A 12,718-nucleotide genomic window follows, 5' to 3' on the forward strand; every position below is an offset into this window, starting at 1 on the left:
GTAGTTGTGGCCAGCCTAAAAGCTAGCCATAGGCGTTCCCAGGAAGTTGTGGCCAGCCTAAAGCTAGCCATAGGCGTTCCAGGGAAGTTGTGGCCAGCCTACAGCTAGCCATAGGCGTTCCAGGGAAGTTGTGGCCAGCCTAAAGCTAGCCATAAGCGTTCCCGGGAAGTTATGGCCAGCCTACAGCTAGCCATAGGCGTTCCCGGGAAGTTGTGGCCAGCCTAAAGCTAGCCATAGGTGTTCCCGTGAAGTTGTGGCCAGCCTAAAGCTATCCGTGTAATTCTGATGTTCACACAACCTAAAGTGTGTTCACCCAAGTGTGTGACATCTCAGTGCCTGGATTAACCTATACCCACCACTGTAAATCCCACCATGTTATTCTAGTCAGTGGCCATGGAGGAGGGAGAAGTCAGCGGCAATTAAGGAGGGAGAAGTCAGCGGTCTACCTAACATTTAGCATCCTTACTGGCAGAATTAACCCTAGCAGACAAAACAAAAAAAAAAAAAAAAAGACATTTAAGTGCTTATGATCCAAAGAACTAGAATTAGAAAAACAAAAACGAAAAACCCAACATCATATATAAGAAGTAAACGACGGAGGTGTCAGAACATACCTCCATTTCTAACTAAACTGGCATCAAATCTCATGGGTGCAAATACACTGGCACAAGGTGACTGCCAAACTCAATAGTCTTGACCAACTGGCTGGTTATAGGGAGGCATCCATAATAAAGATTAGAACTAGAAGCCTTTCATATCGAATACCTCAATGAGGCAGTATGACCTGGACGTCTCCCCGTGACCAGACAATAGGAATACCTTAAAGAGAACATGTCACTTGCTCTAAATAATGTCCTTTTTCACCTGGCGTAAATGCCGCCGTTCTCCTGAATCCGGCGCTGTATTTCTTTTGTTCCTACGCCTTTCCGTTCCGGAGATATGGCCTCCTCTTCCATGAATATAAATCGAGTCTACTTAGTCAAGGGGGCGTGTTTCTTAAGAATACGCCGACAGAAGAGTTGAGCACCACGCCCCCTTGTAACACAGGGGAAAAAAAGGGCCATATCTCGGGAACGCAGAGGCGCAGGAACAAAAGAAAAACAGAGCCGTATTCAGGAGAACAGCGGCTTTTACACCAGGTGAAATAAAATGACATTTATGGCAAATGACAGATCCTCGAAGTATTGTCATCACATCATATATTCCACATTTTTTAATAACTAAATTTTATGAAGATTGCTGGGTTAAGACATTCTTTGTCAGTCTGCTTTACTACTGACCCCCTTTTTAAGTGAAAATGTTGGCAAATTAATAGCATCTGTTGCAAATGATGGAGCCAGTATAGAGTACATGGAGCCAGTATTCAAAGTACATGGAGCCAGTATACAAAGTACATGGAGCCAGTATACAAAGTACATGGAGCCAGTATACAAAGTACATGGAGCCAGTATACAAAGTACATGGAGCCAGTATACAAAGTACATGGAGCCAGTATACAAAGTACATGGAGCCAGTATACAAAGTACATGGAGCCAGTATACAAAGTACATGGAGCCAGTATACAAAGTACATGGAGCCAGTATACAAAGTACATGGAGCCAGTATACAAAGTAGATGGAGCCAGTATACAAAGTACATGGAGCCAGTATACAAAGTACATGGAGCCAGTATACAAAGTACATGGAGCCAGTATACAAAGTACATGGAGCCAGTATACAAAGTACATGGAGCCAGTATACAAAGTACATGGAGCCAGTATACAAAGTACATGGAGCCAGTATACAAAGTACATGGAGCCAGTATACAAAGTACATGGAGCCAGTATACAAAGTACATGGAGCCAGTATACAAAGTACATGGAGCCAGTATACAAAGTACATGGAGCCAGTATACAAAGTACATGGAGCCAGTATACAAAGTACATGGAGCCAGTATACAAAGTACATGGAGCCAGTATACAAAGTACATGGAGCCAGTATACAAAGTACATGGAGCCAGTATACAAAGTACATGGAGCCAGTATACAAAGTACATGGAGCCAGTATACAAAGTACATGGAGCCAGTATACAAAGTAGATGGAGCCAGTATACAAAGTACATGGAGCCAGTATACAAAGTACATGGAGCCAGTATACAAAGTACATGGAGCCAGTATACAAAGTACATGGAGCCAGTATACAAAGTACATGGAGCCAGTATACAAAGTACATGGAGCCAGTATACAAAGTACATGGAGCCAGTATACAAAGTACATGGAGCCAGTATACAAAGTACATGGAGCCAGTATACAAAGTAGATGGAGCCAGTATACAAAGTACATGATACAAAGTACATGGAGCCAGTATACAAAGTACATGGAGCCAGTATACAAAGTACATGGAGCCAGTATACAAAGTACATGGAGCCAGTATACAAAGTAGATGGAGCCAGTATACAAAGTAGCAGTCAGTCCCTCCTCATGTGTTACTGCATAGCCGTCTGACGGTATCCTTTATCTACAAACAATGGAGGTAGCCATATTATGGGCTTCAAAGGGGGTTCTCCTTCCAATGTCTTTTGGTGAATTCTGCAGTGAGATATAGAGAAGGATTCAGCACCGCTAGGCTTCTTAGTTAAAAAGTTCACCAGGTCTGGATGATTAATTACGGACTGGTTGCTATGGAGTATCAACCTGAGAGTTAAGCTGTACATCCCTAGCAACCAATGTTTTAGGCTGGGTTCAAACGTGGGTATTTGACGGTCCATAGACAGGCTAATACCCGGATTGACTGCAGGGCTCCCAAGCTTAAGACACACAGGAGACTAAGGCTGAAAGCGCGAGTGTCGCATCACATCAACCGCCACGGCCTGATGCTCTCCAGACAGGAGCATCTCAGCTGCATAGAAATACATGCAGCCGACCCACTCTTGTTCGGAGAGTGTTCGACCGTGCCGGGTGATGTGATGCGAGACTCGGCAAGTCACTCGCAAGTGGTACTCCGGCCTAAGTTCAAGTTGGGAGACCTACGGTCAGACCAGGCATACGGACTGTGAAATTCACTTATGTTAAGCCGCCCTAAGATACAGTTTGTCAAGGATATACAGCTTAACCCAAGTGTAGACTCCATAGCAACCAGTCTGTAACTAATTATCCAGATTTTTCTGAGGCCTAGTTTTAAGAAAAACCCCAAAACTTGCGTGCACATGCCCTTAAAAAGAAATTCTCAAAATGAGCTGGTAAAAGGAGAAGCGCCTTCTCTGGTGAACTTCGCTCGACCATATATGTTACATGGTGGCAAGGCTGCTCTATGGAAAAACGTGTGACTTACTGCAGTTTTTCTCAGCAATATAAGCCATGATCGCCAGGTTGGCTTCCTTTAAAGGGGGTTGTCCAGGATTTAAAAAAAAAAAAAAAAAAAAAAAAAAAAAAATCCCACTTTTTCAGAAACAGCGCTACACATGTCCACAGGTTAAGTGCGGTATTACACCAGGTGGACATTCACTTTATAGGGATCCGGTCACCAGGTTTGCCCCTTATAAGCTGCGGCCACCACAAGTGAGCTGTTATATACAGCATTCCAGAATAATGTATATAAGAGTCCAGGCTGATGTGTATAACGTAAAAAACACCTTTATAATACTCTCTTAGGGGGCGGTCCGGTCCGATGGGTGTTACTGCTCGTGGATCCAGAGCCTCTTCTCTTTGTCGATAGCCATCCTCCTTCTCAGCCCCGTGTGGATGACGCGTTCTACATCCACACTGGTTGGCATTGCGTTCCTGTGCAGGCGCACTTTGATCTACAGTGCTGAGGGCAGTGTATTGAAGTGCGCATGCGCCAGCGGTCTGACATTTTCTTGCGCCTGCACTTTACAGTACCTTAATCTGCCTTCAGCAGGGCAGATCTAAGTGCGCCTGCGCATAACTGCAATGCCAACCTGTGTGCATGACGTAGGATATGTCATCAACCCACACGGGGCTGAGAAGTAGGACGGAGATTGCAGCAGACAGGAGGCACTGGACCCGCAAGCAGCGACACCTATCGGACCGGACCGCCCCCTAGGTGAGTTTAATAAAGGTGGTTTTTACATTATACAGAGAGGTCTGGGCTCTTATATACAGTATTCTAGAATGCTGTATATAAGAGCTCAGTGGTGGTGGCCGCAGCTTATAGGGGGCACATGTGGTGACAGGTTCCCTTTAATTGAACTGACAACCCACATACAGAAGTGGCACTGTTTTGTTTTTTAAGTTTGCCCCCTCTAGGTTTTTTCTTTTTTTGTGTTTTATTCCTTTTTAAAAAGCCATATTTCACAGATTAGTATATACCAATGACGTTGTAAATTTGAGTCGAGAGACATATATGGACCATGAAAAATGGGCCATCTGAATATGGCTAAACGGCATTTTAAAAGTGCTTAATCCCGATCTGTTCTATACAGACTGCTTTTATACGGAACTGGTAAAACAGCAATTCCAGCCCACAAATTTACCTAGATTGTCTGCACGTAATGGATACTAGTCAACAGCGTAAACAATGTAATGCACCCCCCCCCCCTCCTCCTAAAAATTTATATACTGCTTAGTAAATCCATTTTGGACAATTTTGTAATTTTGCAACGAAGTGTGCCAGTAGAAAGCAATTTTTCTTTCCAACTTTCACTTTTTAAACTACCCCCCCGAAGTCCATACCCAACTTTGGAGCAAATGCATGTTATTTTATAAAACTTAAAAAAAAGACAACAAAAAATGGATGAAGGCCACAGCAGCAATCAAATAAGCAAGTAGCTCAAAATATGCCAGAATGTAGTGCTAAGACTTTGTGTGGTCTGTTCACATATAGCTAGAAAAAATTGGGGTCCCTAAGACTTTATGAAAGTTAGAATGTAAGATCCTAATCGCTGTCTTCCACAGCGCCATCATGTGGTGAAAAAAAATAAAAAATTAAAAAGGCCTGCACATTTTTTTTTTTGTTATTCTTTTAGGCAGCTAAAATTACGATGGGGATATATAGTGAAAATGGTCTTGAAATTCTCTTTATTTTTTTTTAGGTTTCTTTTAAGAAACCGGTATTAAATATAGGTATATTATACACACAGCGCTATAAAATATAAGTATAAAATGTATCTATAATAGTATAAATTGAAAGGCATGGTGTTAGGACTACCACACCCACTATCTCCTAGGAGGCAGGACTACGCTTATTTCTCTTATACCTATATATAGATGAGGAGGGACTTCATTTTTTACAAGTGCAGGCCTTTTGCTGGGAAAGACGTAAAAAAAAAAAAAATTGCTGCAAAATTCAAGAAAAAAAAAAATACAAATTTTTTGTAAGCACCCTACCACAATGACACTCCTCCTTTTGTCTAACAGACCAGGACAACCCCTTAGTGCTTTTACCCTTTTTCGCCCTCAACAACCTTATTACAGTATCTTTGCGGTCAGCAGTAGACCACCCTATAAACCCTACAGATATGGGAAGGAGGCCGACAAGGAGCGCCCCCTGACTGTGCTCCCCCTGATGTACCCTCAAAGCCTCCTCCCCTCCAGTTCCCCCAGTCTTTTGCCCAGTCCTGGTAAGGGCAGTAGATGTCAGGGGTCCTCCATTACTTCATCCTTGATTTGATCTGCTTCGCTGTCATCACATTCTGTGTCTGACGCGGTGTCTGAATCGTCGCACGGGCGTGCAGCGTTCACAATGACCGCCCTTCGCTGCTCATCTTCCAGCAATTGCTTGTCTCGTGTGCCCTCTATGTGCTGTATGGCCTGGTGGAAACCGGGAAAAAAAGGGGGGACAAAAAAGTGGGTTACATATGCAGCAATATTAAAGAATTTCTAAGACCCTTCCATTTATATGAAAAAGGCTACAACCTTCGGAGGATCTTCCACATCCATACATTACATGCATACTCCATTGATGCGAAAAAGTCATGTTTAATCCCCCCTGCCCCCCCGAAGGCGCAGAAGGAGATTTAGCATATGGGCATTTTCCAAAAAAGACAAGACCCTTACGGCGGTGGGCTACATGGCAACTTTGGTCGTGACACACATTGTGCAGCCAACGATCACTCTACACCAAGGCATAATAGAGATAAATAGGGTCCCATTGTGAACCACAAAGTACTGCGACAGTGACAAGCCAGGCATTAAAGTAGGAAATAAAATAAAAAAATAAACAGATATTTAGGTATAGAATTATATGTACCGTATTTTTCGTTTTATAAGACGCGCCACATTATAAGACGCACCCCAAAACTTAAAGATAAAAAAGGTAAAAGAAAAAAAAGGGGGGGGGGGGGAATCTGTGTTATACTCTATTGGTATCTTACCGGAGGGGGGCAGCAGCGGTGATTGAGTGGAGTCACAGGAGGCAGGGGCGGTGATTGAGTAGGGCGATGCTGCAGGCGCTGTGGTGCGGGCTGTGCTGGCAGTGTGGTGCGGTGGATGTTACAGATGCTCTGGCTTCAAATAAATGGTGCTCAGAGTCGGCGCGTGCGCAGATTGAGCTCTTGGATCAATGACAAGCTGAGATCTCATCTGCATCGCGCCACCACCAGGAGCCATTTTACTTAAATCCGCTGCTGGGAGATCAATGGGCCGGAGGCAGCCTGTGCACAGATGAGATCTTGAGCCGAGAGCTCCATCTGCGCATGCGCTGACTTCAGGCGCCATTATTTGAAGCCAGCATCGCCGACAGAGCATCTCATTGGCTGCAGCAGCCCCCACCATCGCCGGCACAGCCTCCAGCACAGCCCCCACTGCAACCAGCACAGCGCACATTCTACAGCCCCCCAGTAAGCTACATTCGCATTAAAAGACGCACTCCTCATTTTCCTCCCAAATTTGAGAGGAAAACTGTATTTTATAATCCGAAAAGTATGGTACTTAATCTATAAGCATACTGCTCAGTGGTGTCGGCAACGAACAACTCTCAGTATTATGCAAAGGGAAATAGAGGGTAGAGGTAGAGGATAGAGGTAGAGGATAGAGATAGAGGGTAGAGGATAGAGGTAGAGGATAGAGGATACGATAGAGGATAGAGGGTAGAGGTAGAGGGTAGGATAGAGGGTAGAGGTAGACGGTAGAGGGTAGGATAGAGGTAGAGGGTAGAGGGAAGAGGATAGAGGGTAGGATAGAGGGTAGAGGTAGAGGGTAGAGGGTAGGATAGAGGATAGAGATATACACACACATACATACACAATATACTGCTCAAAAAAATAACGGGAACACCACAATACATAATCCTTGTTTAAGAGTTCCCTTTATTTTTTATATATATATATATATATATATATATATATATATATATATATATATATATATATATATATATATATATATATATATATATATATATATATATATATATATATATATATATATATATATATATATATATATATATATATATATATATATATATATATATATATATCTATATCTATCTATATATATATATCTAAAAATATATATATATATATATATATATCTAAAAATATATATATATATATATCTAAAAATATATATATATATATATATATATATATATATATATATATATATATATATATATATATATATATCTATATATATCTATATATATATATCTATATATATATATATATTTTAGATATATATATATAGATATATATATATATATAGATATATATATATATATATATATATATATATATATTTTAGATATATATATATATATATATATATATATATATATATATATATATATATATATATATATATATATATTTTTAGATATATATATATATATATATATATATTTTTAGATATATATATATATATATATATATATATATATATATTTTTAGATATATATATATATATATATATTTTTAGATATATATATATATATATATTTTTAGATATATATATATATATATATTTTTAGATATATATATATATATATATTTTTAGATATATATATATATATTTTTAGATATATATATATATATTTTTAGATATATATATATATATATATATCTAAAAATATATATATATCTAAATATATATATATATATATATATATATATATATATATATATATATTTTTAGATATATATATATATATATATATATATATATATATATATATATATATATATATATATATATATATATATATATATATATCTAAAAATATATATATATATATCTAGAAATATATATATATATATCTAAAAATATATATATATATATATCTAAAAATATATATATATATATATCTAAAAATATATATATATATATATCTAAAAATATATATATATATATATATATATATCTAAAAATATATATATATATATATATCTAAAAATATATATATATATATATATATATATCTAAAAATATATATATATATATATCTAAAAATATATATATATATATATATATATATATATATATTTTTAGATATATATATATATATTTTTTTAGATATATATATATATATATATATATAATATATTTTTTTAGATATATATATATATATATATATATATTTTTTAGATATATATATATATATATATATATTTTTAGATATATATATATATATATATAGATATATAATATATATTTTTAGATATATATATATATATATATATATATTTTAGATATATATATATATATATATATTTTTTAGATATATATATATATATATATATATTTTTAGATATATATATATATATATATATTTTTAGATATATATATATATATATATATTTTTAGATATATATTATATATATTATATATATTTTTAGATATATTATATATATATATATATATATTTTTAGATATATATATATATATATATATTTATTTAGATATATATATATATATTTTTAGATATATATATATATATATATATTATATAATATATATATATATATAAATATATATATATATTTTTAAAATATATATATATTTAAATATATATATATTTATATATATATTATATTTATATATAAATATATATATATATATATTAATATATATATATATATATTAAAATATATTTATATATATATATATATATCTAAAAAATATATATATATATATATCTAAAAATATATATATATATATATCTAAAAAATATATATATATATATATATATATATATATCTAAAAAATATATATATATATATATATATATATATCTAAAAAATATATATATATATATATATATATATCTAAAATATATATATATATATATATATATATATATATATATATATATATATATATATATATATATATATATATATATATATATATATATATATATATATATATATATATATATATATATATATATATATATATATATATATATATATATATATATATATATATATATATATATATATATAATATCCAGGCGCTGTCCGATTATTTTTTGGGGACTCGTCGACTTACACTGGTCTTAAAACTGATAGAAAAACAAAATGGTTGTTTTGCTGTGATTGTGTGCAGACCACTCAGTCAAGGCTAGATGGACAGGTGAAAAGCTCCAAAGACTATAATAGGTATAAAGAAAAACGGACATCTGGACAAGCCAAATTCCCGAGATATAGCAAGGGAATAGCGTGATCTTTAGCCGTACAAATTTTTTTTTAGGCTAAAGTCGCCCCCAGCCTAAAGGCTTATTCCTATCATAAACATTTAGAACATATCCACAGATAATGCCATCAATGTCCGATAGCCACAGGTCCTAGAGGTGGCACCTAGATGGGGGCCTGTCCTGTGCTTCCAGAATACGAGAGGTGGTCGAATTTGCACATTCACGTCAATAGGATTTCTCCCAGAAGAAAACAATTCCCGTAACGTTTGCTTGAAAATTTTCAGAACTCCCAGGAAAGTGATTAGAGTAAGCCATGCAAATACCCTTTCGACAGAGGATGAGGACGGGGTCTGTAGTATCAGCTATTGGGGGCAGCAATCCAAGAACTCAACATCTTTAAAAAGACCATTACCACATGACTTAGGGGCACTTTGCGACATCGGTAACAATGTGTTACCGATGCTGCAGCGATATTCCCCGCCCCCTTCGCAGGTGCGATAGCTTGTGATAGCTGGCATAGCAAATATTATCGCTACGGCAGCTTCACATGCACTCACCTGTCCGGCGACCCGCCTCCTTCCTAAGGGGGCGGGTCGTGCGGCGTCACACGGCAGGCGGCCAATAGCAGCGGAGGGGCGGAGATGAGCAGGATGTAAACATCCCGCCCACCTCCTTCCTTCCGCATTGCAGCCGGGACGCAGGTAGGAGATGTTCCTCGCTCCTGCAGTTTCATACACAGCGATGTGTGCTGCCGCAGGAACGAGGAACAACATCGTACCTTTCGCTGCACTGGCATTATGGAAATGTCGGACCCTGCACCGATGATACTATAACGACGCTTTTGCGCTCGTTAATCGTATCAAAAAGGATTTGCACACTACGATATCTACCACGACGCTGGATGTGCGTCACTTTCGATTGGACCCCATCGACATCGCACCTGCGATATCGTAGTGTGCAAAGTACCCCTTAGGGTACGTGCCCACGATCAGTGTTTGCAGCATTTTTGGATGCAGGGTGTTTTCGCTGCATCCAAAACGCTGTGTTGTACAGTGCAAGCACAGAAGTTGGAATTTATAGAAATCCCATACCCATTGTGCGTGTGCGGTCCGCAGCGCAAACTGAGCTGCAGTGCGGCTTTCCTGAGCCACAGCATGTCAATTCTTTGCTGCAGAGTTGCAGCGTCTTCCGTAGGGAGGACACAAGCGAGAGACCATAGCGCCCCGAAACCCGATCGTGAGTACAAGCAGCTGCAGGCTCCTGCGTCTTCGCCGGTCAGGACCCTCCGCATCCAGGACTCAGTGGGTCCTGATCATGGGCACATATCCTTAGAATATAAAGCCATTTTGCACTGTGCAGGTGGCAAGAACCCCAAAACAGCTGTCTGCAAAAGGAGGACTTTTCCTTTTGGAATAAAGCTTTGGATTCGACCTTATATCCTAGGTCACATGGCAAGACTATTGAATTCTAGGTTTGCTACTTCCCTGTTCTCATCCTCTAGGGGGAGCCCATTTACATACTATATTTCCCAGACAGTATTGCATGGCCCATGTCAATTTGGCGCTGCACTGGTGGAACCTACGTCTATGAGACTTATCGGATGTGACTGCCATCTTGGAAAATGACAATCACCCGTTACGTTTTCAAAGCTGTTGAATGCTCATCCGAGTCACACCACAGGTCTAAAGCCCCCCGCATCTTATCTCGCACTCACCTGCACAATGGTGTCCAGGTTTTGCCGGGATGTGGACACAGAACTAATAACCGAGGAATGTCCCACAGTCACCACATTGACGTGATGAGAAGTTGGAGGTGGTGGAGCGGGGACTATTACCGTGGGGTGGTGAGTGGGCGCCACAGGCATATGGGGTGCCAGGAGCTGCAGGAACAACGTATATATATTGTTACTATGAATCAGAAGGATAAAATACAGAAAACACGAGTGTATGCAATAGAATAGGCGGCATGGGAGCACTTCAGGCAGCAGTTAGCATGATGGCCGAGGAACGGCAGGGTGGTCTATTGTGATGGCATGAAGCATCCGTCTCACCTGAGAATGGAGAGGCTGGTCCCCCCTGTCCAGCGACTCGTCCGACTGTCCCTGCCCTCCCTCTTCCTGGATTTGTTGAGCTATAGCCTTCAACCTTTCAGGGTACATGTGAGCTTCCAGAGCCCGCACCTGCCAGTCATATCAGTTCATTAAAAGTCTGACCAGTGATATGTTATAGGGGTATCCCTAAAACCATAACCTAGATGATGATTTCTGCCCCTTGGGACCCCAACCGATCCTGAAAATGAAGTGGCTGCAGCACTAAATTTAGTGCCAATTTTACTGCTGCACCGGTTTACAAGGCACGGCACCCCCTCATACTCAGGATGCAATGATCGGACCTACCCATCCTTAAAGTAACGTCAACATGCCACTTAGATGGGAATATCCCTGTGTAAAAGTCATGCAAAGCTAATGTGCCACCCTACACTGCCAGAATCATTCTTCTCCTGGAAACTGGGGGGTATATTCTTATATGCCAAGTGCATGCCGCATGCCACAGTATAGCAGGGTTCAGCCCAAATATTCAGCCATTTACCTGCTCCTCCAGCATCATCCTCACAGAACGCTCCTTGTCCAGTTGCTGCCTCAATTCAATCATTTCCCTTCTCAGGTCTTCCGCTTTTTCCTCTTCCCAAATATCCGGGGAGCCAATGCCTTCATCTTTGTCTTCCGCCCGTCGTCGCTTGGGGGATGAGCCATTAAACTCCTGAAATAGGTAGTGGCCATGAGAGTAGGAAAGGCTGGATATCGATCAATTCGAAAATTATACACAGCCCTGGTGCATATTGGTGCAATGCAACCAAAAGAAGGGAATTTTGTTTACTTACCGTAAATTCCTTTTCTTCTAGCTCCAATTGGGAGACCCAGACAATTGGGTGTATAGCTACTGCCTCCGGAGGCCGCACAAAGTACTACACTTAAAAGTGTAAGGCCCCTCCCCTTCTGGCTATACACCCCCCCGTGGGAGCACGGGTCCCTCAGTTTTAGTGCAAAAGCAAGAAGGAGGAAAGCCAATAACTGTTTCAAAAACAAATTCAATCCGATAAACGATATCGGAGAACTTAACTTATCAACATGAACAACATGTGCACCC

The 12,718-nt window shown here is 38.4% G+C and overlaps 1 protein-coding gene across 2 annotated transcripts in view; it reads right to left on the reverse strand.

Annotated features, from left to right (window-relative positions):
- Positions 1-4,523: 4,523 nt before the first annotated feature.
- Positions 4,524-12,718, reverse strand: part of TFAP4 (transcription factor AP-4) — a 42,570-nt gene continuing 34,375 nt past the window's right edge. The window contains exons 4-7 of one of the 2 annotated variants that reach the window (XM_075318230.1): positions 12,161-12,331; positions 11,623-11,751; positions 11,287-11,451; positions 4,524-5,746 (exon numbers count right to left, since the gene is read on the reverse strand). In XM_075318230.1, the coding sequence (XP_075174345.1) occupies positions 5,573-5,746; positions 11,287-11,451; positions 11,623-11,751; positions 12,161-12,331 (639 nt within the window). In that variant the 3' untranslated portion in view covers positions 4,524-5,572. The remainder of the gene's footprint in view (positions 5,747-11,286; positions 11,452-11,622; positions 11,752-12,160; positions 12,332-12,718) is intronic. The other variant, XM_075318231.1, reaches the window with a different exon arrangement.

This window comes from Anomaloglossus baeobatrachus, chromosome 7, assembly GCF_048569485.1.
Source record: "Anomaloglossus baeobatrachus isolate aAnoBae1 chromosome 7, aAnoBae1.hap1, whole genome shotgun sequence".
In the NCBI taxonomy this organism is placed as follows: domain Eukaryota; kingdom Metazoa; phylum Chordata; class Amphibia; order Anura; family Aromobatidae; genus Anomaloglossus; species Anomaloglossus baeobatrachus.